The sequence below is a fragment of the Sander lucioperca genome, chromosome 15 (assembly GCF_008315115.2).
Source record: "Sander lucioperca isolate FBNREF2018 chromosome 15, SLUC_FBN_1.2, whole genome shotgun sequence".
Taxonomy (NCBI): Eukaryota; Metazoa; Chordata; class Actinopteri; order Perciformes; family Percidae; genus Sander; species Sander lucioperca.
The window spans coordinates 23,648,386-23,675,688 of record NC_050187.1 but is presented as its reverse complement, the minus strand read 5'-3'; the positions used below and the strand labels follow the sequence as shown (position 1 = coordinate 23,675,688).

The window sequence follows — 27,303 nt, the reverse complement described above, 5'->3', positions numbered from 1 at the left end:
TCCCGCCTCAAGCTCAATGTACCCGCGAAGGACGGTTCCCACCAGTAACTTTGGTCAAATACAAAGTAATACAGTTGCCCACATAGTATGAAATCGAAAAAAAAAAACGTTATTATTCAACATTTGTTACGTACATAATGAATCGACAACGCACATGCTTGCCATTTTTCTGTGTCTGGAGACCGAAGTTATGTTTTGATAGTCGACAAGGCCTAAGAACGTGCCACAGAGGATTGGGTAAGATACAGTATATTATAAATAATGTATTGTTTACAAATACACAGGCCTATTCCAGTTTATGGCATATAGTTATGCGTCGAATGAAGGTAGGTCACTCATTTAAATGCATCATTTAAAAATAAATGTGTGAAGCAATGCTTTCCAAACATTCACAAACAACCTTTATCCAACTAGCTACTGACCGTTATACTATCCCTAAAAGTTGCAGTGAGTTATTTGCTTTCCAATAAATATGCAACGGGTTTTTCCTGCTTGTATTAAACATTAATATTAAGACAACAAACTTAGACTTTAAGTCTATTTAGTGCACCGTTTTAGAGTGGCACAGCCCTTATGATGAGGCCCTGCCAGTGAGTTGCTGTTAAGTATCAGCTTTTATCTGTTCAAGCAAAGGCTTATACTTGGAACTTGTTTTTTACAATGTCTTTTTTAGATAGCATCTTGGGTATTAGTAGTTAAAAAACGTATACTTCCATTGTTTCATAATTTGTCCAAAAACTGTAGGCCTATCAGTATTGAAACGTACATAGAGCCTACACCTAGGTGCACTTTGTCTTCCAGGCACAGTGGCATCTGTGGCCTATCTCTTGAGGTCAAAACTTCAGCAACACTTGATCTGTAGTACATAGAACATCTTTATTGTAAAACCGGCACATTTAGGCTTGTGGCCTTGAACGTGTTGGTCTTACAATTAAGTTGTTCTTATAGTACAGGTGTTGCTGGAATTTTTACCTCTTTAGACTTCTTTCCCCTCTCCATGCACTTAGGAAATAGGTGAAGTTGTGCCAGAAACCCCCACTCTGCTTCAAACACCCATCTCTTGCCACCAAGCTAATGAAGTTAACTGATAGTATATCCATTCACATCAGGGACATGACACACTTTTAGATGTACAGCTTGCAATTATGCACAATTGGCAAATGAGGCACAACAATTGCATGACTTTCAAAAGCTATTGACTCATTCATGTTTTATCACAATCAATTATTTACCAGTAAGTGCTTGGTGAAGATCGCATTGCCTCATTTGTGTCAAAGTTGTAGGAAAACCACTGATGAGAAGATGATAAACTACTAAGTTGAGTGAGGCTGCAGTATCCTTTTACTGTGTTACAACTGCTACTGTCAGAACAATAGTATTACAGCAGTAATGTCAACCTGTGAATTCTTTACTTTGTAACATTAGTCACTTGTTTGGTGTTGAAAATGTATACACTAATCTAAACTATTCTATATTCTATATTCTTTATAGTAACTGGGCTTGTGTATGATGTGTTTGTGTGTCACTTTAGATAATTATAACTGTTTTAACATACTATTCTAACATTTTTGGACAGATACACTTGGTCCTACAAGTACACCTGCTGTTGCCTGGCCATGTGTGAGTACAGTTCAACATCTGGACACTAGATGGCGGACATGTCTCACTGGTGAAACTGGTACTTCCCATTCTACCACACTGTTCTGTACTCCACAAGACACAAAGCTAAAACATGTAGGCTGGTATTGTTCATAGGTCCTAACCTTACAGGAAAGACTTGACTCATCAACATGACAGATGACAGATCGTGGCTATCACTGTACAGACATGTAAAGCTCAGTGTAAATTCAGCTAGTGAGTCCTGTGTGTGTCAGCTGTCAGTCCCCGAGGACAGCATGTACAGGACCAGTGGAAGACATGACAGTAGACCTCAATAGTTGAACCATGACCGCAGCGAGCGGCCAATTACATCACCTTCTAACAGCCTGTCCACACTAATGTTATTTTATTGCAATTTAATTATGCTCAGGTTTCCACAGGGGCCAGATCCTGTTGAATAATTTACACACAGCCACAATGATTTGTCGGCTCAAAAAGACAAAGTGCACACTTCTGTGCTCTCATTTTTTGTTTTTAATTCCTATAATATAAATCATTAAAACAATAATCTTATGTTGTATATCCAATTAAGCATTTCCTGCAGTTAGAACCAATGCAGCCTTTGGTTTGAAGGACAGGTCATTTATTAAGCCTAAAATACTTAAGGGGAATAATTGGTCAAACTTAATTTTGCATTAATGACATGTCCACTGCACAATATATTAAGCTGTTCTTTTAAAGGGCAGTGAGCATTTATAAATGAGCCTGAGAGTAGGCAATACTCTAATAGTGCTTACTGGGGCTGGCATTTACACCTAATAATGCTGTGGTCACAATGATGGAATCTTGCATAGAAATGACGTGAAAACTGTTATGTATATGTTAAATGGGTCACCTTTAGCCACGAATACAACTACATAATATCTAATGTAATATAAATCAAACACGCTAATACAATTTCTTAGTCTATTTTGATACAGTTACTCATATACTTAACATTTTGTAAAGGCCTGACTTGAACTCAAAACCTTCACAAGACTAAATAATATGAGCGAGTCTGAATATACACACTAGCTCATGTAGAATGGGCTCTGGGACAACACCTGTCTTTGAGAAGGTTGCAGTGTTATCCACTTGCTCTGATTCCCATTTAAAAGGCCTGAATCAAAAGGTTCCCTTCTCCTCTTAACCGCTTGATTTACTGGCTGTTTGTGATTTAACGCTACACAAGACAATTGGTTTGCTCCTCCTTTTCTGAAAGAAATTGGAATTTAATTAAGAGAAGGTCTTAAGCAGGTTTTAAAGACTTGGTGTCATTTGTTGGGCTTGTGTAAAAGCTGCATTAGAGATTACCCTGCTGGAAAAGCTTTTTAAACTAGACAAGTGCAGCCATAGTAACGGTAGACAGGAGCCTCTTGGAGGCAGAAAGGTGAAGGGGGACTTTGACAAGATTTATTCTTCTTCGACTGAGACTGTTTCTTTCTTGAGGTCCCCCGCTCAGCATTTGGAAAAGGTGGGGGATAGGATAAAGGAGGTATATATTAAGCTTTTCTTTCCTCTCACCACTTAATTTCCTTGCAGGCGCGCCTTGCGCCGTTGTAATGAATGTAATTGCCGCCTTTGATGAGAATGCTATTATCTGGATCACACTTTATATGGGCAAACAAGACTGCCCCTCCTTCCATCTCCACCTCCCATTTAACTCAGCAGTGAGACCCCCCAATTATGCAGGGAACAAGTGGCTTTTCATAAAGCCAGTGTGTCGCTCTTGATTGGTGAGGCTTGGAGCCGTCTACATGTGGACAAAGGATAGATTAGATGTGATATAGGTACACCAAAAAACCCATTTCCTTGATTAATTTCCTGCATGCCTCACAGAAAGGGCTCACTCTCTCCCCACTGAATTCTATCTCTCCTTTAAAGACAAACTTTCATCTTTTGATAGATGTGGCAACTCAATGGACAGACAGACATTTTATTGACCTAAGTTTGACCACAGCTGCCTGGGCTTCTGGAGGAAATGGGAGCGAAAAAGAGAAATGTTTCACTTCAGCGTGGGAGGATGGGCTTATTTTTCTCATAAAAAGCTCAGAATCTTTGTGGTATTCCTGCATGGCCAGGATCAACTCACTTTTCATGCTGATCTTTTTGTGCTCTCATGTCATTACCCTCAAAACACACACACACACACACACACACACACACACACACACACACACACACACACACACACACACACACACACACACAAACATAGGTTGTTCACCCATCCTCTTACTCGGTCTTTCACACACCCACACACAGACACACAGAAGCACGCTAAACACCCATTTGATAATAGTGGCGAACAGATATGATGGGACTTTATGAGGCGATGCGCGATAAAGCTGCTGTCACCTTAGGAAGTGTAAGTGTTCTTCTGACTGCCTTATTACCGTATTAAAGCACCACTCGACGCATTCACACACACCTCAGCTTGGCTCTGACAACCCGGCGTGATTCTGTCCAATATTCCACCAGGCTGAAATATCGAGAACAATCAAATAGACTGTCACAAGTGACAAATTATACTATTACTCCTCAAAGATTGTCATCCTTGAAATGTATTCATAGCCATTTCTTCTTTATCGTTGAGTGATTATTCCTTTAAGCAAGCAATTCCCCAGTGATAAATTGGTAATCAATTCATTTGACCATTATGCTTTGAGAGTGGCTCCAAGGGATCAGCAGCATTGGTCACTCTCATTCACATGCGTATATCCAACACTAACTCATGGTGCTGCTGGTCCTGATGGATGCCTCCTGCCCAACCACCTGACTCTTAAAGGTTTATACCATCAGAAACAGGTTGCCATCCGGACCCAGTCACGGGAGAGAAATAATTGGCCAATATTTTTGACTGAAGTGGCATTTTAGCAGTATTTATTTGATGATCCTACTACCAAAACCATGGGCCACAAATAAAGAAGATGGTATGATAGCTTTTGACTGGCCAGCTAGCTCCCAACTCGAAATGAAGTGTCCAGTTGTGAGTTATTGTGGCCAAACGTCATTTGTACAGCCTGAAAAGTGGGGACATTTTTCTAGCTTGTCACTCTCTGGCTATAGCTCATTGTCCTGAATGATGCCTCTGAACGCACAGTTGCCCTAATACGAGCATTTCACTCGCACCGCAAGAGGGCTGATAATGGATTAGCCTGTCCATAGGAAGATAATATAGTGCGTCCACTGGCACATCTTTAAACACCAATGGGTCACAGGTAGAGTATCAAGTATCACCATGTCTGCTCACATCTAGCACTGATCTTAGCCATCATCTTCATTCTTCAGACTGAAACAAAAAAGATATATTTTTCTAGGGCTGACGCTAACAATTATGTCTTGATTATTCTGCTGATTATTTTCTCAATTAATTGGTCAATCACTTAATAGTTTGGTCTATGAAATCCTAGGAAATAGTAAAAAAATGTACATGTAAATATTTTCAACAATGCTTGTTTTGTCCAACTAACACCCTAAAACGCAAAGATATTTAGTGTATGATCACAGTAGACATGCAGCAGATTCTGCATGTTTGGCATTTTTACTTATTTTTAATATTTTTATTATTTTTATTTAATAATCTTTAAATTATTAAATAATCAACTAATCTATTTGTATTTCTTTTAATTTTGCTGGTAGCCACCTAAATATGATTGATGTAAAGTAAATTTCTGAATTAATTATATGATACAGAGGAACACTTGATTCCATTTTATCTCATTATTATCCTCCTGTTTTATTTTATTCCTTTTAAGGAACTATTTATGTGCCTTTTTTTGTTGACTTGCCTCTCATCAATATGTACTTAATACTAAATATCTTGTCTTATTGTCTTTTTATGTCTTATGTAGCAGTTTGAATTGATTTGTTGTTGAAAGGTGCTTTAGTGGTAAATAAACTCACCTTATAGCTAGCTAGGTTTTCTGTGTGTTTTTAAATTATAGAATTGTAGCACTTTAAAGATAATAACACTTTCTCCACCCCTTTTATGTTCATTAAAATATCTTTCAAAAAATAGGGCTGGGTATCCAACTTCAATACATTAGGCACTGTCCAAATTGCCTCTATAGTATCGAGTAGGCATGGGCCGGTTACCGTTTTCAAGGTATACCACGGTTTGAAAAAGTCAATACCTAAGGAATAAATCTCATCAGAGTCAGTGAACCAGCATGCAGCATGCTTCTACCAAGATCTAATAATGCTTTTGATTGGCTGACTTACACATAGTAGAAGCATGTAGGAAAGACACTATGTTACACACAGACAGGGCTTGTGTGTATTTTGAGAGGTTTGACTACAGTGTGTGTCACATTGGTTTAAAGGTGCTGAAAAATGCATTAAAAATTGTAGCAATGGATTTGAAAAAATTGGTATCAAAAAGTATTGAATCGGTATTGAACATTTTTTTAACGATACCCAGCCCTAGACAGAAGTAAAACATGCTCATAGGGGTGTTTTATAAACCACTTCAATAATTATAATGCATCAACATTAATATCATGAACTAAACTGGTCCCAGTATTCCCCGGGGAGCTCACAGTTTTAAAAACTCTAAATTAGCTGTTGAGTTTTGATCTCTATATATACTGTATGGATCTGCCACAGAGCGGTCTGGATTGGACAGTCCTGCTAATGTCAGGGAAGGGAAGTTTTAGATTAATGAGGCTTCTGCCCTTTGAGGATTATTGATCAAACCCAATCTGACCAGGAACGATTTTTTCCCCTGGTGTAATATTAATAATGTATCAACATCATGAACAAAACTGGTCCAGTATTCCTCGGGGAGCTCACAGCATTAAACTCTAGCACACTCCAAATGAGCTGTTGAGTTTGTATCTCTGTATGGATCTGAGTGGCTGTGCATTCTGAGTAAAGAGTGGTCTGAATTGGACTGTTCTGCTAATGTGAGGGAGGTTTTTAGATTAGGCTTGTGCCCTTTTAAGGATATTGATCAAACCCAATCTGGCCAGGAACAATTTCCCATGTTCCCCCGCTCTAATATTAATGATATATCATTAACAAAACTGGTTGTAGTATTGCTCGGGGCACCTACGGGATAAAAAACTCAAAGTTCCAAGAAATGTGATGCACACTTAAAATAAGCTGTTTAGTTTTGTTGTCTGTATGGATTTGCTCTGCTGGAGTGACTATTGAGTCTGAAGATTAATGAGGCTTAAAAAATCCTACAATTCTTTAAATTTTTATTTATTTTAGTGTAAACAAACAAACTATATATATATATATATACTTTAAATGAATTCAAAAAGGAGAAACAGTTGTAATTTTTACTTTTATAAAAGTGAAATTACAAATACCAAGATGACAAAAAGTTTGCTTTGGTAGTATTGTTTTTGTTTCGATTTACAGACATCAGAAAACATAACAGCTCATTTCTGCTGTAATGAAAAATAACATATTTAATGATAGATAAATCTTAAGAATCTGAACGAAATCTTACGAGAAAACATTATAATTACAATTTCCAAACAAAAGCAGCAGCAAACAACATTAAACCTCAGAAAGAGCAACAATCTTGAAGTGTCCTTTTTTCATTTTCTACAAAAATGTTTTGCTGGATAAAATTCAAGGAGTAGTTTGAAACAATGCTGAAACGGCAGTCCAAACTTTTGTTATTAAGAATATTTTAGACAAATCCTCATTTAAAGTTGTAGTCTGTAAGATGTGAGTTGGGTTGTTTCTAGCAGCAGCTTTGGCAGTAAGATGTAATTGCAGGCGGGCTTCTGGGACCTCATCTCCCAGAGTTCCTTTCGAAAACGAGTGTGTCGACTGTTTGACATCGGTAGATTGGCAGCGCTCACCTGCGCGATGCCTTCACATGTTTCAGTCCACACTGATAGCAGTTTAGTCTAAGATGAGCTAAGAGCTAATTTATCCATGAAGATGAGAGCCGTGTGGGGACACAGGCAGCTGTGGAGATGATAGAGCCGGGGAGGCAGCGCCTAGCTAACGTGGCTAACCATGCTAACACGGTCAACAGTGCTAACGCAGCTAGCGGGATTACTCACCGAGGGGGTCGGGGAGGTGCGTTGTTTTCTGCAGTGAAGCCGCGGCTTCTAACATGGTTAGCCACATAGCGTTGAGCCAGTGCACGCCCATCCCAGCTAACAGTAGTGCACTTAGCCGAGTGGCGGCGGGCATCTAACCAGTCCCTCCAGGATTTTGAGGCCTTTTTTTGAGATTGTTGCGGCCCAAAATGCCTGATTTCGCAGGAGCTTTTTTTTTTGTATAGTTCTTTAAAAATAAAAAGGAAACATGTTTTGGGGAGAATAAAACTATCCTGGGCTGAATTTTCCTAGTAACCTTACCAAAAAGGCTCAGGATGCTGCAAATGTTGGTAGAATATGAAAATGGCTGGTGGATTTAAGACAAAAAAATAATAATTTATTGAATGAATCAAATTTGAATATTTGTGGCTTGTTGATCTTTACATTGTTAGTTAATTTCCTATCCTGGCCTGGCCTGGGACACACATTCATATGGTAACGAGCGCAGCTGTCCTCAATTTAGGTCATCGTGTCGTCTCATCTCCTTTTTCTCCTGCATCCACCGAGGGTGTTGTTTGTGTGCGTGTCTGTGTTTGTGTGTGTGCAAGCGTCAGTCGCGGGGGGAACGGAGCAGTAGTCCCACCCGCTGCAGAGAGCCGACAGCCAGGATTGAAACGGCAGCAACTTCAGCGACTTTTAAATCGTTACAGTCTAAATTGATGTTAAAATTTATACTGTTTATACTGTTTATTGATCCCCAGTGGGGAATAAAACGTATACAGGTTGGCAGGATGGTCTGAAATGTTTTGCACGGTCTTTCGCTGTACGTTTTGTTGGTAAATTAGTCACACACACGTCTCGTCTTCATATCAAAAACAAGGAAATGATCAACCCGTTCTCACTCCCGATTGGTCATTGGCTCTCAGAGTGCACGTGGGACTGCTGTGATTGGTTGAAGTCGCGGGAAACTTCAGGTTATTGGTCAAATGTGCGGAAAAGTTGCGGTGATTGGTCAAAATCGCGAGTCGCACCAAATTTGCGGTGATTGGTTGAATTTGCGTGAATTGGCGTGACCGCGACATCGCGAAATCCTGGAGGGACTGTCTAACCAATGTGACTCAAACACCCTACTAGCCACTGAGGCAGAATGTGAAATAACCTTAGCTGGTGGAGTGGAGGCTGAGGAGGAGTGGTCAGCAGGCAACGCCTTCTCCTTATTCGCCTCAACCGGCGAGTAAAGGGCCGAATGTGACTGCGTGGAGAGAGGGTGGTTCATTCCAGGGAGGACAGACCGAGCCAGAGGTGTCTGTGTCCCACCTGAGCTGCACACATAGACCGGCCGCAGTCGATGGCAAAGGTTGACGTGATCTCAGAAATAGAAAATAAAATAAGTTGAAGGGGTGATTTATTGTTACACTCAAATAATATATAAAATCCTTGGGAAGTACATCCACTACAATATCAAATTACAGTTTCAGGTGTTACAGGGGTATTACATAATGTAAAAATAATATTTCAATATAAAACATCACAGAATAAAAGCAGCGTCAGCATTAGCATACACATTTGTTTGTGAAAGTTAGCCAATTTAGGGGAATTTTGCTGTACTGTATTGGACATTAACAAAGTGAAGAAATTTGGTTAAGACATTTTTATGCAGTTTATTTTAAGTTGTAATTCACGGAAGTAAAATCGGCATTATTAAATTTATAACAAAATGAGTTTTGTTTTTTCAAAATAAAAGCACTTTATCAATAGTCTCAAAGTTATTAATTAAAGTGCTCATATTATGCTTTTTGGCTTTTTCCCTTTCCTTTATTGTGTTGTCTTTTTTGTGCATGTTATAGGTTTATAAAGTGAAAAAGCCCAAAGGGACTTAACATCTCCAACAGAAAAAACTGTTCACAAACTGCTCCAAACAGCTCTATTGTAGTCCAGCCTTTACTTCCATGACGAATGTGCATCACTTTGTAACACACGTTATAATGCTCGCCTAGCTGCTAGCGTGGCACGCCCTCATACTCTGCTTCTGACTGGCTTGTAGTGCTGACCTAGGTACTGTGCATGTGCGACTTCCAACAAAGATGGAATAGAATTGTGATGCCTCACTCGGTAGCTAAAACAGAGAGCTCAACACACTGAATGTGAAAAGAGGAACTGCAGCAATGTGTAGTACAACAAAAATATGGTGTTTAAATACAATTATGAACCTGAAAATGAGCATAATATGACCACTTTAAACCACTCTGACCAGGAACCATTTCCCATGCTCCCGGCTGTTCTCTTTGTCCTTTTCTAGCCAGTGACAGTATTGACATTAGCCACAGGCCATCACAGCAACTAATTTCATGTTATACAGCAGTGTTGAGCTCTGCACAGTCTACACTGCAAGACAACTTAGCTGGAAGTGTTTTTTTTCTAGTTCTTTTACTAGTTCTAAAATACAATTCTATAATGTATTCTATACTAATAAAATTCTTAGTATAGGCTAAACAATCTGCCACTAGGGTAAGATTATTACCCTACACAAATACCACATACATTTATTTCAAGGATATTTTCATGATACTTCTTTTTCAGAAATCTGTCAGTATGTGTCTTATTCTGTCTTTTTTTAACACAAATTCCTGACACAAAGGAAACTACACAGAAATTATCCACTGCTTGGCTTACGCTGATTTCAATGTGTGAAAATGCAAACACGTCACTCCCAGTTAGAACTATGGACTTTAATGCCATTATTAACCATTTGTGACCCGACAAAGTGACCAACATTTCTCAATAACAGAACATGGAGAGTCTCCAACCACGGTAAAGGCACTCCCATCATATACTTGTACAGATATGTACATTAACAATAATAACAAACATTATGCATATGAGTTTTAATCAGACCAGCCTCAGTTTGAAGCTCCAGAAGCTGCTTCCTCTCCCTGCAGTGGCTCTCTGGCCCTCCTGCAGGCATCGTTAGCCAGACGATGATGAGAGCTACCAGGGCCATAATGGGAGGGTTGACTGACCCCTGACCCCCTATCGATCCGCTGGCTGTGTCCAGCTGGGCCTCCCCAAACCCAGTCAGCTGAAGAGGTGTTTAAAAGCTAACACCTCAGCTCCCATCCACTCCACTACACACTCATTAATTACATCATTTACCTGTGACAGTGACAAACCTGCCCAGCCACGCCGCAGTTTATTAGGGTCACTATATAAAGCCCAGGCCAAACCCAGATCAAAAGTGTGTGTGTGTGTGTGTGTGTGTGTGTGTGTGTGTGTGTGTGTGTGTGTGTGTGTGTGTGTGTGTGTGTGTGTGTGTGTGTGTGTGTGTGTGTGTGTGTGTGTGTGTGTGTGTGTGTGTGTGTGTGTGTGTGTGTGTGTGTGTGTGTGTGTCTAATGGGGAGTGAAAGACCCCATCTCATACTGTATGGGATTATGAGTATAGATGCATGATCCAGAGGGGAGTGTGACTGCTTTGTCCTGGCCTGTCGAGCTCCTTAGTGGGGAAGTTTATTTTGATTTATTTGATATGTTGAAAGACAAAAATTGCCAATTTTCTTGTACAGACAAGAATATGAGTATAGATTCTAGAAACATGGGAGGAAAAAAATCACAAACCTAAACCCCCCCCCCAGCAAAGTTTATCATTGTAGACCTTGTAAAACACCTCGCAAGCAACAGTATTTGACATGTTTTTGGATGAAATATAAAATCTTGTGGATTTAAGACCACTTTCTTTTTTTTATGTCTTTTCTGTTTTCACTTTCTATGCCAATTTGCTGACTCAGTTCTTGGCCTGTCTTTGTTGTCTTTGACGCTCATGAGCAGCTGGATGTTTGTGGCCCATTCATTCCTCAACTTTTGTTGCTGCCTTTGCATTGCCTCTTATTTCTGCAGGTGTCTCCAATTCTACATCTACCTAAAAATCACCCCCGTTCCCCCACCTTTACCCTTCTATTGTTTCTCCTCCTTCGGTATCCCCCTGCCTTTTCTCTTTACTATAGCCCTCAACACAATAAAAGATCATTGGTTTCCTCTTGCCATACCTTTCCCCCTACACACTGGTATTTCAATCTTGACTCAATCGAGAAGGCTGACCTGCAGATATAAAGAATTGGCTTTAAGGCTTTCGAAATGGAACTAAATCTGCTGCAGGTCACACTGGGGGAAAATAAGCGGCAAATGTAAGTAAGCATGAAATAGTTTTTCATAAATAATCCAAATGACAGCAGGCTTTCTAATGGTGCCAGGGGGCTGTAAAAGAATATGTTGCCAATTTCTCCCCTATTAAAGTGAAATAGAAAGCCAAATACATAACAGTGCTGACGGAAAAGTTGCATACCTGGGCCTATTGGAGTGGAGATTGAGGACACAGTTGGGTGTTAGAGGTAGTTGTAGTTGGAGGTAAGGTGGTGGAGTGATTGCTAGCTTTACATCGGAGGTCTTTCCATTGCAGGAAAAAGAATGCCCCTCCCTCACATCAAATCAATTGGTCAATAACTGCCCCCTTTTTACTGCGTGTGCACAGGTAGGCAGCTCTCATCTGTCCCTGCACAATGTTGATTTGATTTGCACTTATGTTTTTACAAATAATCAATGCTCCATTTTGACTAATACAAGGGCCATTGTCGGAGAGGGAAAAGGAGAGAAGGAAAGAATGAGAGGTATTAATGGGAATGCCATTGACAGAGAAGATACATGCCAGAATGTTAATATGGTGCATGGTTTTATAAAGTCTAAAATAGCACAGAATCATCTTAGTAGTTCTCCAAATCCCTCATTGTAACCAGTGGAGGAGGAAGTATTCAGATCCACTTAAGTAATACTGCAATATAAAAATACTACATTACAAGTAAAGGTATTGGCTTCAAAATTTCACTTAAGGACATACAAGGGTTATTAGCAAAATGTACGTGGAGTAAAATAATTAAACGTACCCCCTGGTATAAGTTTTATACTAAAATTAACTAATTATTACTGATGTATCAAAGTTTAACTTGGATTTTATGGTTGTAGTTGGTTGAGCTAATTTGAACTATTCTTTATGCAGTTTAATCCATAGTTTATCATATTGTTTTATGTAAAATCTTAATCTATAAAGTAAGTAAAGCTGTTTAATAAATGTGGTGGAGTGAAAAGAACAATATTTCTAGGGTTGGGTACCGAAACACGGTGCTAATAGGGCACCAGTTCTGACGTAAATGGTAGTAACGAGACCGAATAAGAACGAAAATGTCGGTGCCTGAGTTTTTTTTTTTTTCAGAAGTATCGCTGCACGGGACGCTGCGTTACCGTTAGCTAGTAGCTGGATTAAACACAATGAAATGCTGACAGCTTCATTAAGCTGTGTAAAGTGTGACTGTATTTCCCTGTAGAGGATTCCAACACCGGGACGGAACAGTCTGACTGCAGCTGCCGTTGTCGGAAAAACCACACAGACGGTGCGTTCACTTGAAACTCGCCAGCCTTGTGGTGCATTTTAAGTTATTGTAAAATACTCTTTTCCCATCTGGTGCTTGTTTTTGTCGTTTACCAGCAATTTACTCATGAAATAAGTAATTGTTATAAGTTATTGTTATTACATTATTAATCAATCATTTAATTTTGACTATATGGCCTTAGCAATAAACAAGCCATTCTTTAATGTCGCCAACTGTCGTTTTGTGCTCCTTTTTTTATATTTTATATTATTTACATTATGAATATATATATTTCGGTTCAGGCACCGGCACCGTTTTAAAAGTATCGTTTTAGCACCGGTATTGGAAAAAACCCAAACGATACCCAAACCTAAATATTTCCCTCTGATATGTAGTGGAGTCATTATACTTCTTAGTATAAAGTAATATGAAATGGGAATACTTATGTAAAGTACCTCAAAGTTGTACTTAAGTACAGTACTTGAGTAAATGTACTTAGTTACATTCCACCATGGAAGGTTAACCTGTATATTATCATGTCTGCTTTTAGTAGCTTTCTCTTGTTTGATTTAATGTTTATTAATTCCTCCAAAAAAACAAACTTGCATGCATGAGGTTGAGACTGTTAGAGTTCTATAAAGCTGTCACATCCTTTAAGGTTGCTGTGTGTGTGAATGGACAAAAAAATAGTTCCAGCTGTGTGAGGCTACTCTTTGTGTGTGTGTGTGTGTGTGTGTGTGTGTGTGTGTGTGTGTGTGTGTGTGTGTGTGTGTGTGTGTGTGTGGCGCTGATTTGAAGTCCCCTTGAGTCAGAATTATTTATTGCTATTAAATGGTTAATTTTCCTGTGTGCCCTGAGGACTATGGGGTGCATTCAGATGTGTAGAAGATAGAGTTGTCAAGGGTCGGTGTGAATTCTAATGTGTTAGTAATTGATGCTGGTGCCTCATGTGTTTCCCATTTTTATTTAAACAGAAGGTAAATGATGATATGACTCCAATGAGTTTTATTTCATTTTATGTTTGGGGAGTATTTGATAAACCTTCCATGTTCCATTTAAAGTATATTGCATATTCAAATTTTCTCCTACATGGCCAAGACTATGTAGACACCAGAGCCCTTATTTATCAACCTGTTTTGGACTTAAGTAAAAAGTGATCTTTTACTTTAACTTCTTCTTGCAAACTTAAGAATAAAAGTATTTTATCAAATTTGTTTGGATTTGAAAACACTTTCAGAGCTCCATACATCTCTTAAGTTGGTTAGATCTTACATGGCAGCAGTACAGAAACAGAGGTGAGGACACACCTTCTGAGACATGATCTGGACTGAGTGTACAAAATATCATTGGTTATGATGAGTTATATGTTCAGAATGGGGTAATTTAAATGTCATTATTCATTATTACTTTGTTTGTAGGCCATTAGATTTTTTTCATGTGTTATTGCTACTAGAAAAGTTAAGGATTTGTAACAAAAGACAGGGGTGACTGTTCACACTGTTATCTTTATTTATTTGTCTAAATACATTATGCTGGAAGAAATAATACATTGAAGGCACATCAAATGAATCTCTATCTCACACTCACAGTGTAGGTTTAAATTCATGTGTGTGTGTGTGTGTGTGTGTGTGTGTGTGCGTGTGCGTGTGCGCGCGCAAAAGGCCTCTCTTGTCATGCTGCTCAAGTTTCCTCTCATTAGGCAGTCCTGACTCCTGACAGCCACTAGAAGAAGCATACTAATCAGCTGACAGTAATAGCACTCTTCACCCACCCCCGCGACACAAGAGAAGGAGAAAAGAGAGCAAACAAACACCAATTACTGTCCATCAGGAGGATGGTAGCAGTCATGTTTGTGATCATGTGCACCTTACTACACTCACAGACCAAACAAGAGGGTCAGCGGAGTTGTGTCCACAGGGAGGATACAAGTATTAGTGTCAAGTAGGAAAACACAATTTTGGTCTCTGACCTGGAGTGTGAGACCCTTGTTGAGTTTAATAGTTTTGTTCCTGTTCTGTGTTTGGGTATTTCTTCTGTTGTCCTCTTCCAATAAATGCAGGCTTTCTGCTAAGCTAATGGAAAAGCAGAAGTGCTATTAGTTTTGATTGCTTAGTAATGGGCTCTTATTCACTAGCCAATCTATTGATCCATCAGTAATCAATTTTGTCTCATTCCCAACCCATGAGCTGAATCTCAATCCATTTCCTAAAGTGTCTCAGACGAGACAAAATTGACCCCAGCCCTTCACATACTTAATCCAACGAGAAGATCCGGTTCCTCCTTTAATGTGGATTTCTGTCACCTTGTAGTGGAGCGCACACATCAGTCACATATATGTTACGGGCCGCTGGCTTCAGAGGCGGTGGGGGAGACTGTCTGCTGTCTCTGGCCTGTGGATGCACCCCGTTTGAGGTTCTCACTCGAGTCGGTTCCTCTGGTCTGCTGTTGGGGGTCTAGGGTAACACTTTCTCATCCCTCTCAGGGTCACATCCTTGATACCAACAGCTCCTCAATTATGCAGTGACACAGAGAGATCAGCTGTCTCTATGGATGTGGACAAGATAATATGGTGACACCAAGTGTGCATTACGCTGATTCTCTGGTTCAAGGCTCTGGGTTTGTAGCCAAGCTCTTAAGAGGACAGTACAGCCTGTTAACCTTTGAATGTGTTTCTTTGAAGCTGGTATTTGGTGCTCACTCTTAGTACAGACATTTCAAATCACTTTGCTGATTCGAATAGTTTTATTCAACTTAGTTCAGAGACCCGTAGTCACTGACTGTGTAGTTATTTCACCTGTCTTTGAAACTCGCAATCGCATCACCGTGAAGATGCACTTTAGTCTTCAGTTCAGTAGTACATTCAGTATTTTGCCTGTTCACAATGTTACATTCAGTACAAAGCTATGCCTGTGCAAGAAGTGTTTTGTTAGCCCGTCTCTAGCCTCTCAAAAATATGTAGCTGTGTGTGTGAATGTTGCATAAAACACGTAATTTACAAACTTTGCTCTGAATGGACAGTTGTTTTTGGATGTAACTGCTGTGTTACACACGAGAAAGGAGGAGGAGATTGTTTATTTCCTGACTACAGAATAGCCTTGTGTGCGGCCTTTTTTACCTTGTGTAGTGGTAAACACCTTTGTGCTTCTGTTTCTGCAGGCATTAAAACAAATGTGATTGGCTCTTGCCTTGCCCTTGCCTTTTGCTCGCGTTGCGTCAATGGACATTTACATAAAGTTGAGCCTTTCTTAACTTTCCCCTGTAGTGCCGCTGGGAAACTTTTGAGTTTCTGTAGCTTGGGCAGCGCCGGGCTTCAATGCCAGGTCCCATTCACAATGAATAGCAGCCTATTGCTGTCCCAGCTTTTGAGTTATCACATCATAATTCAGTAAGCTTTTAACCAGGCTGAGCTGAGCTGACAACGGTGCTCTCAGTCACCAGTGAGGAGAGCTCCACTGCTAAAAGCTACTGATTTGGTCTACTGAAAAAGGCCTCATACAAAATCTCTCCTAAAAAGAGATAGTATTTAAAGGAATAGTGCATCATTTTGAGAAATATGCTTATTCTTATTCTTTGCGAAGGTCAGATGAGACAATTGATACCACCCTTATTTCTGTATGCTTGAGTCAGCAGTGAGTTAGTTCAGCTTATAAAGACTGAAAACAGGGGGAATCAGCTAGACTGGCTCTGTCCAAAGGTAACAGAATTGACCCACCACCATCTAAAGCTCACTAATTAATACATTATATCTTTGTCTAATTCGCACCACAACTAAAGTGTAAAAATTAGAATTTGCTGTTTTACGGTGGGATATGTGCCGGACTATTTCTTGTCCTGGACCAGTAACTTCATGAAGTCTCTGCTGGTAGTCAACAAATAGTCCAGTACATAACAATAAACAATAAAATGTGGAATTGTTCATTTTACACTTTGGTTTTTTAACGTATTAAATGTCCAAAATATACCATGTTACAATTTGTGAACTTCAAAGGTGCTGATTATTTACCCTTGGATAGAGTCAGGCAATATCCCCCTGTTGCCAGTCTTTATGCTAAGCTGAGCTAACTGGCTGCTGACTCCAGCCACATGTTTACTGTACAGACACGATAGTGGTATCAATCTTCTCACCTAGCTCTTGGTAATTATGGGAACAAGTGCATTTACCAAAATGTCAAACTATTTCTTTAATATGTTTTTGCGCTGATGAGTTCACATGAATCAATTATGTGATTAATAAGATATGAAACAAACAAGTTCCTTTTTTCAAACTACATTCTTGGTTGAATGGGTCGCCTGGGTCACATGTAGATATTGTTAAGTGGCTTTGAATAGCTCCCTTGATTTCACAGTTCCAAATGACCCGCGATAATCAGGTCATTAAAATGAGCCCATTCTCCACATCTGACACACTTCCACTCCCGCCTCATCTGAATTACAAATCAGCTCTGGAGTGCTTTCTCAAACAGAGAGAAAAAAAAGAAAAGAGGAAAAACTCACTTTCTCTTTATTTTCAGGTTAACCTTATCTCTATATTCAGGAGTAAAGATGGTAAGAAAGCTAGAGGGGGAAAAGGTCCTGTCAAAAGTGCCAGTGCCTGTGTGAAAGTACCCGGTTTTGTTAATTCATCCCTTAGGACCGGATAAGTCTATCAATCTGTTAAATTGGAAAGCCATTAGGTGCCCTGGTTTATGTGTTTCAAGCTGTTAACTAGAGGCTGATTGATTGTTGTTCCTTTGATGGGATATGCTGATCTAATCTCACTGTGTGCACGTTTGCAATAAATTACACAATTCATTTCCCCCATTTAGAGGAGGGGGGAAATCACACCTCCAGGCATGCCTACGCTCTGCAGGCAAAAGAGCAGGCAACCTATTTTATGGTGCCATTTAGCCAGCAAGCTTTCAGCAATCCAAGCCTTCTTTCTAACCCCCCTCCCTCGCCCTCTACCCCTCCAAAAAATCGAAGCATAATCAAGGTGTATGTTTAGAAAATTTATTGTTATAATTTTGCACCATAATCTCTTCCATTTTCCTGCAGCCGTGCTGACATAGATCATCATCTAAAAAGAGAAAATGGATAGCAGTTTAAAATTTATCGGTCTTTGATTCTCAATTATACGTGTTTATGACTTCATCTGTCTTCAGTGACTTCAACCTTTTCCATTATGGTGGAATATTATTTGTACGGAATCCATTAAATTCACAAGGCAGGACTCTAATGGTGGGGCTGCAGCGATTTGCAGAGGGAAAAGTTTTGAAAGGTTGGCTTTAGGAAAAGCGTGGCTGTTATGACACAAGAAATTGCTTTATTGATGGTCTGCTCTGCTGCCTGTGGATTTGGCCATTTGTTACCCGTCCTATATCTATATCTCAGCCTGACACTGATGAGAACTTTTCTGTTGCCCTCTCCAGATTACCGAGTTGTAATGACACATACAGGCAGGCTGGGTAAAAGCTGACGATCCACGGCAGAGTTTTTGGAGGTTGATATTGAGGCTGGGTACCCGGAGGGCTCGGACGAAGCTGCTCATAATAGAGAAAAGGGGCTACATCGCTCCTATGACTGTTTCCATCCAAACCTTACAGAGGTCATCATCTCTGCTGAGAAACAATAAAGGAAGAGAAGGAGTGATAAAATGTGGATAAAATGAGAGCAGGAAAGATAAAAAAGGAGAATACACCTTCTTTGTGCCCATATCTACTCCTAAGGTACATGCTAAGTGACTTTATTTCTAAAAGTGACTATACACTACGGGAAGATTACAGCCTTGTGTGACTAAAGTAACTTTGCCAGAACAACTGTCATTCCCCTCATAGACAAAACATGATGTTTCCTGTTTACACAGGAAGTAACAAGATTCCCTCTAGTCAAGTGGCCGCTGAAGTGTTCCAACCTGAATGACATTGAGCTCCTGGTTGAGCTGGTGCAATGGGCCGAGTAAAAGCTAATCAGGCTGTAATTCAAGATTCGCCTGGCCACTTACAATCAATACTCGCACAATCCCAATTAAACCTTGCCGGGTCAGTGGAGGGCCACCAATTCCTTTACAAGTTAAATGCAATACTTAAATCTAAAGCAATCTCAGTGTGGCCTTCAATGGTTTAATGGCTCGTGCCAACAGGAGTGTCCAGTTAAAAGTGCAAGAAGGATACAGGGTAGACAGGTAACAGTGATAAATGATTTTTTTTTTTCCTTCAAGTAATACTAACATAGTTTTAAGTATAATTTTAAAAGCAGGACTTTTACTTTTGTATAGTGTAGTATTGGTAAAGGATTGAAATAGTTCCTCCAGAATGCTTCTGAATCCTTTAGCTACTTTGAAGATTAAGAATTTACATTTAAAAATTGTGAAATGCTACTTTTACATTAATGCATCAGAAAAAATAATCCGATGAGTATGGGTACTTTAATTTTTGAGACTTTACATTTTTCCAGTAATACTTACTTTTACTTGTAATGGAGTATTGCTTGTTTTACTTAAATAACAGATCTGAATACTTCCTCCACCACCAACTATTTTTCCAATTTTCCTTTCAGTTTTCTCCCTCTGAGCTTTTGCCATTGCATCCATGTCTTTTATCACAATTTTGACCCACAGAAAGGAATTCTCACAAGATATCAAAACAAAAATCTATATTTAATATGGGAGCAATTACAAAGCGAAGTTGGCTGCACAGGGCCGTTGTCACCAGAGCGCGTGTTTTTCATCAAATAGGTCATTAGACGATGATGGATGTAAACCTATAAAGTATCTAAACTGGACCTTTTAACAAACCACGAGCAACACTATCATTTCTCTAATAGAACCTGCTGACCGTGTCATTCCCTTCTGCCATTTGTCATTTTCCCTTGTGAAATAATCAATATCTGGGCGCTTTGAAATAAATAATATAAAAGTCATAGTAACCTACCCGAGGAGCAACAAAAATAGACTTATGGAGCATTCAGAAGGCCTATATGGCCTCTGGGCAATGTCTACTGCATGTGTCTAATCAATGCATACAGTAATATGATCTGTGTTTTTTAAAGTAAAGGGTTTTAGTTTGTACAATTTATTTTCAGGGTTAGCATCTGTTGGGTTATTTTTATCCCCAGTTATGGACTTTTATTATAGTAGTAAAGCATTGTGGTAGGCTACATTATTATTTGTGGCATACATATTACCGGGCCCTTTAACAATTTCTGTTGGACTATTCAAAAACACAACCTGGGAATCAGGCCAATATGCTAACAGCCTACAAGAGTCACTTTTATGTAAGGGTTAAAATAATAATGCAGTGGAGAGTAATGATATCTGCACACTGAAGAGCTCCCAAATTATATATTTATTTATTTATTTCATGCACCATTTTGGTCACATAGACCTTCATCAGACACATTGTCTTCCGTGTGTTTAATTTCCTACTTCAATTCATACATCCTCCACCGTCTTTCCTTTTAAAAATATTGTGACTTAAATAATTGAAATTTTTCATAATAATCTGTATTTAACAACAAGAAAATGTATTTTTTCAAAGAGGTTTGTTTTGGAATAGTAAAGGTTAAGTTGTCAATTATTTTAATACTGAGTACATTATGAAGTAAATACAGGAGGCTGCACAAATCCCACTTTCTTTTAGCACCATGCATGTTTCATTTTGTACATTACTTTTATATCAGCTATCATACAACAATTATTCTTGGAACAAATCTGGGATTGTCATGTTTAGAAGAATCAGGATGTGAACTAATCTTGACATCCCAAATTTAGTTCAGGAAGTCAAGCTTTTATTAGTGAATACGTTTTTTTTAAAGATTGTCGATCCAATTGCCCGCTGTCTAGAATGATTAGTAGCAGTTTCCTCTCTGAGTTTAGAAGTGTTGTGGAGCGTATAAACAATGTACTACAAAAACGTGGGTGAAATAGCAACCAGTAAGAGTCTCCAAGAGCTTGAGTTACTTTAATACTGTCCAGTGTGAATAGAGCTTTGGGTGGACACACTGACAGTATCCAAATAGTTTTTGGGGATACAAATATAGCTGATAGTACTACCGCTTACGACCTTATCCAGTTTCTAAAGAGCTGTCCATATTCACAAATACTGACTGAAGCATGACAAATGTGAATTATTTGGCTTTAATAGAAACTCCGAAACAAATGCACACATTTTGCACCTCAGTGTAAGAGCACCATCAAATACCGGTGATGATGACCACGTAAGGGAAGACGGTAATCACCTCACTGTAACAGGATATCTCCACTTGAGCAGCTCACTAAATGAATAACACGTGTTAATTACACAGACATGCCGGTGCTTGTAAGAACGCTACAGATGATGAAAAAAAAAGCACTGTGACACCCAGTGCAACCTTTACCTTGTCACTGACACCCTCTATTATGGCTGCACATCTCATGGCTAACTAATGGCTTTAGGGAGCAGAGGATGATGATGATTCATAACTGAAATGAGTACGTCTCAGTTATGACTGTTTGTGTATGCTGTACTTAGAAGGAACATGTCTTGTCTCTATTGTCTTGGTCCGACACAGACTTGTTTTTGTCACTTTGGAGGGCAGTGCATTGACTTGCATTCATTTACTGTAGACGTATTATGCCCCCAACCCTAACCAAAACCCTAATCTTTACCCTAAAATGTAGTGGTTTGCCTTGTGGGGACCTGTTTTTGCCCCAAATAAGAGGTAAGTCCCCATAATGTGACAGTGGGATTAGATTTGTCTCCACAATGTGATTAATGCACCCGCACCCACACACACTCTCCGTACACTTGTATTTCCTCCTCTAGACCCACAGAGGACGCTGTCTCCCCGTCCTTCCACACCAGCTTCCAACCAATGGACTGCTTTTTAACAAGTCAATTAATATCAATGAGTGAATATACATAGCACATTTACAAAGAGTGCAATCTGAGGGATGAATTAACCAAATCGATTAGGGTGGAATAAATGACTGTGCGACCCGCAGACATTGTGGAAGTGGCCCTTGCTGAAAATCAATGAATTAGAAATATGAATCTAATCGCCCATTGGTAACACGTGGAGTAGCTGCAGCCTGATCTCAGGCCTTTTTCATAGTGTCTGAAAGTCTGAGAAGCAAAACAAATGGGGAGTATTTGATGGTTAGAGTGCTGCCATGGTGACCATACACCGACATTAGCCTATATGCAATTTTGTTTTGTCAAGTTATGAAAACTAAGAACGATTCTGCACAAGAAAGGAGGCCTTTTATTAAAACAAAGCATGTGAATCTGAGACTTTTGCACTAATCAAGTATTAGCATTATTTTGTGAGTTTGCATGGCAGTGGGAGGATAGCTGTTAGATTGTTCATTTCACACACATGCATATAATTTACTTTTTATTCAATGTAATCATGTTTGAACAGACTCACTATATAAAAGCATCACATTTAGGCCTTGGATAATGCTTTAAGCATATAGGGCTATAGGCTATTATTATTATTATTATTATTATTATTATTATTAATATTATTATTTCCTTGAAATACATAGCATTTGGTAATCATTTTAGAAGTTGAATATCATCTTACGTCTCCTAAAATATATTCACAAACAGCCACATTTAAGAAATCCACAGACACCTGCAGTCTGAGTGAAAGTGGTTAAAAAATGTATCCCTAAACATATATATTTTTTTAAACTCACTGGATTATGAGTAACCTCGTGCAGTCGATCTTGTTAGTTGTGTGATGAGGTGCTTATCCCAAACCTTTCTTTTTGGCGCTAACAGCCCTGTGTTCATTTGCTGCCTAATTGGACTGTATGAGACCAATAACAGGCGAGCGCGCACAGCCTGCAGCCAGAGCGCACAGAGAGGGGAGGACGGTCTCTTTCTCTCTCTCTCTCTCTCTCTCTCTCTCTCTCTCTCTCTCTCTCTCCTCACCGTCTCTCCCTTAATCCCATTTGCCATTGTACATGCCCAATCGCCTATACTTTCCGCATTTAACTTGGATGACATTTTTATTTCATCATTAGCATCAGACGCCAGACTGACTGACACGGTGGACACAGTTTGCGTTTTGACGAAAGAGCCCGGAATAAGACATCTCCATGTTTCTAGGTGTTTTTTTTTAACTGCTCAAACGTTTTATTATTTTTCTAGCTTAAGAGAACGCGTGTTTTGACGCGCTCTCCGGGTGTGAAATCGAGTCTTCGCGTTAAATCACTGAGAGAGATAAAACAGGGATTCCTCGCAGCCAGGATATCGACTGCCTGTAAGTCAGCCTTGCTTCCCCCCTCCCTCTGTTAATTCCTGCTTCCGTGGTCCTCTGTGTTCAGACCACAAACAGCGATGCCAGAGACAACGCAAGAGACGTGCGCTTCGGCCAAGGACTCTCCTTTTTTCATTAAGAACCTGCTGAACTGTGATAGCAAACCGTCCAAACCCAAACCCGTACTGGCTTCCACCAAGGCGGCCTTGGAGGGAGGATTTTCCCTTTCCCATGTCGGGGACTTCAACTTCCCACGCTTTGACCTGCCCGCACAGAGGTTCAGTCTACCTGCTCACTACTTGGAGCGCACCTCGGCGTGGTGGTACCCCTACGCCCTGAGCTCATCCGTCCACCTACACAGAACCGAAGGTAAAACATCACTGTTTATCATATATCATGGGCGTATGAGCAGATAATTGTCAATGTTTAGTTAGTTTGATGTTGGAGTCTATATCAGAATAGAGAGGGGAAACTTGTTATTTATTTTTCAAAATAACAGTCCCAACATAGGAACTTTCAGGACCATGTCCCATGTGCGTTTTGTGACACATTTGTCAGATACAAGTCATTTAATTTCCTCTTCATATAAAAGGGGATTTTGTGCGTTTTGGTGATGGGAAATAATACGAAGCGCATTGTCCTTACCACACCACAGGGTGTTTAGTGATTTGAAGCCTTGTCCTCGTTGAAGGCCTATTTTGTTATGCCACGACGCGGGATAATAGATCAATAAATTGACACTGTGCATAAAATGAAGTAGACATCGTCAAATCACTGGATGGGGGTGACGCTGCGCGGCGAGCTTTTGATTTGTCTATACTCACTGTGAACATCTTACCCCAGAGGCTTGGTCACTCACAGCGTTTTTTTTTTGTTTTGTCTCTGTGATTTTATTCACGTGGATTTAAAACACGCTGATATGAATGGTACTATCATGCGTCCATGTAAAGAATAAATGGGTTTTTTTTTATTTGAAAGCTTGTTGATTTAAAAGAGTGATTGTACAACCCTGATTTGTTCAAATAAAACTCACAAATAAAGCATGCCTATATTTAGAATATTTTATTTCTTTAGGCTATTAAAGGTGTTATTTTTAGTAGGGAAAAATAATAAATTGAATATATTTGAACACGGTGTGGTCAGTCATGTTTAGCTATAAAAATGGCTTATGTTTAATGTCACAAGCCATATTTTTCTGGCACTATTTATAACCAGTTTAGTTTCCGCAAAGCCCGCAGATTGTCCAGGATCAACAGGCTGTAATAAAATCCCAAACACGTACAGCATCAGGCTCCAGTGTTTATGACCACATCTCCCTGTCTCCCTGTCTCCCCATTTCAGTCACCGACAAACTAAGAGCCAGAGACTCCTCTCCAACTTCGGGCACGGACAGAGACTCGCCGGACCTGGTTCTCAAATCCGAGCCAGACGTCAAAGACGACGACGAGGACGATGAGCACAACAACAACAAAAGTGGCGACGAGATAATCCTAGAGGAAAGCGACACGGAAGAAGCCAAAAAAGACGAGCTGGGAGAGTGGAAGAAGAGGGACGACGACAAGAAGCCGTGCCGCAAGAAGAAGACGCGCACGGTTTTCTCCCGGAGCCAGGTGTTCCAGCTGGAGTCCACCTTCGACATGAAGCGGTACCTGAGCAGCTCGGAGCGGGCCGGCCTGGCCGCGTCTCTCCACCTGACGGAGACGCAGGTGAAGATCTGGTTCCAGAACAGGAGAAACAAGTGGAAGAGGCAGCTGGCCGCGGAGCTGGAGGCCGCAAACCTGAGCCACGCCGCGGCGCAGAGGATAGTCCGGGTGCCCATCCTCTACCACGAGAACTCGGCCTCGGAGAGCGGAGGCGCCGGTGCCAACGTGCCCGTGAGCCAGCCGCTGCTCACCTTCCCGCACCCGGGCGTCTACTACTCCCATCCAATCGTCACATCCGTGCCGCTGCTCAGACCGGTTTGAAAATAGCTGAATCTTCGGCACAACTTGGTGTCGATTTCAAAATCATCCGAAAAGTAAAAAAAAAAAAAAAAGACTTACTATTTTTGTACAACTGACTGAATGAAGAAAAAAAGAGACACATTGTCAGGCCCACATGGAACTATTTTGGCAAATATATTGTGTCATTTTCCATAAGGGTGCTGTTTACACGTGATCCGACAATTCAAATCCCATGTTTTATATTAGCCTATTATTATTATTATTATTACTACAATAAATTATTATTATTAATATTATTATTATTATTAGCCGCCTATTATTTCTATAGGCCTATATAATTATCACCTCAGGAGTCCACCTGCTTACACTGCCTGATGTCTTTTATTTTTCCATAGTTTTTACACCATGACTGTTTCTGCAGGCCAAACAACTTGTACACTTTTTTTTTTTTTTAATTTTTTAACCTTGTTTACAAAAAATGGCGGCCTAAAGGCACGATGACGAAATGATCTGATTTTATTTAGGCTACATTTCCAGAACTCATTACACGATGATGTGCAATAGCCTACACTGACGGTGTGCTTTGTGTCATCTATTCACGCAGGTATATTGATGAGGCTGTTGTAATTTTTCTTTTTGTTTGCTTTTTAAAGCGCTTGACGGGGGACAATCAAGACACAGTCACCTGTAAAATACCCATGTAGCTTTATGTTTAGTTTTAGTGATTCTTACTCTTGTTCCCTCTACATGGACACGTATTTCAAGCACAAGTGTGAGCTCCCAATGTCTCTTAGTCTACTTTGTGTTTTTGAACAGGAGCGGCAAAAATATCGACACTGGTGTGTAAAATATGTAAATGTATATATTTAATGAGGCACGGAGAGAGGAGCTGCCACTTCTCCTTTGTACAGTAAAAACAACGTTTTGATATTGTATTGCTGAACTATGTTGTGAAATAAACGGATAATATTCCTTACATTTAGGTCATGTTTGTATGACTTCTGTAGAGAATCTAGTAATGACCAGAGGAGGTAAATGGAGCTATTTTATCATCAACGTATTTTTTGTCACTTTACAACTTTCAACATTTTTCATAAAAAATGAATTCACCAAGAGAGACACACACACACACACACACACACACACACACACACACACACACACACACACACACACACACACACTTGTAGCTTGGGCAGGTAGGTTTTGTAATCTTGGTGTTATGCACTTTAAAACGTTATTTTACATAAAAACGGGCTCAGTCAATTAGATGCATAATTGCCACCATCTTGACAAAATAATGGGTAATGTATTCAGAAGAGGACATTATCCCCTGATAAGCTGCTGTCTTTTAACATCTCTCTCTCTCTCTCTCTCTCTCTCTCTCTCTCTCTCTCTCTCTCTCTCTCTCTCTCTCTCTTTCTCTCTCTCTCTCTCACACACACAATGCCTTGTACATATGTGTGTCTCTGTGTGTGTGTGTGTGTGTGTGTGTGTGTGTGTGTGTTGTATGCTCATTGTGAGGTGGAAGGATGTCAGGATCTATATGGCAAGTATCTTCATCTCACTATTTTATATTGTTACTGTTAATTCATTCTTATTTTATTTTTTTTATTTTAAGTAGCCTAATTTTTTCTGAACATAATTAGATTTTTGGACGAGGAAACGTCTCTCTTTACAAGGATCACTTGTGATGCCACTTATAGGCTATTTAAATGGTGAGGTAGGACACTTATGATTGTATTTAAAAATCATATCCATATTTTAAATCTGGACAATAACATCTCACAGTGTCTCCACAGTTAAAACATATATTGCTCTGTAATTAATAAAAAAGTTTGCACATACGACCAGGTGTCACTGGACACTTGATGCGACTATCTCAACGAACACATGCAGTGTTGTAGGCCCCAGTACTTGTTTTCATGCAAATTAACCTGCTTTAACATCTTTTCTTGAATAAGGAAACAACTTCTAAGCGAAAATGGGGAGATTTGAATTGATTCAAACTTATTTCAAGATATTGCATAATCGAGAAAATCAAAGGAAATTGATAAATGTGCGCTAAAAAAATAT

General features: G+C 39.7%; 1 protein-coding gene across 2 annotated transcripts; it reads left to right on the top strand.

Annotated features, from left to right (window-relative positions):
• The first annotated feature begins 29 nt into the window (after positions 1-29).
• hmx3a (H6 family homeobox 3a) lies at positions 30-26,203 on the top strand. 2 transcript variants are annotated; one of them, XM_031307760.2, is made up of 3 exons: positions 30-237; positions 1,577-1,678; positions 24,626-26,203. In XM_031307760.2, the coding sequence occupies exons 1-3, from the start codon at positions 138-140 to the stop codon at positions 25,246-25,248; spliced, it is 825 nt and encodes a 274-aa protein (XP_031163620.2). In that variant the 5' UTR covers positions 30-137; the 3' UTR covers positions 25,249-26,203. The 2 variants fall into 2 exon arrangements, with proteins under 2 accessions (XP_031163620.2, XP_031163612.1); XM_031307752.2 differs by lacking the exons at positions 30-237; positions 1,577-1,678 and adding an exon at positions 22,905-23,653.
• The last annotated feature ends 1,100 nt before the right edge of the window (positions 26,204-27,303 follow it).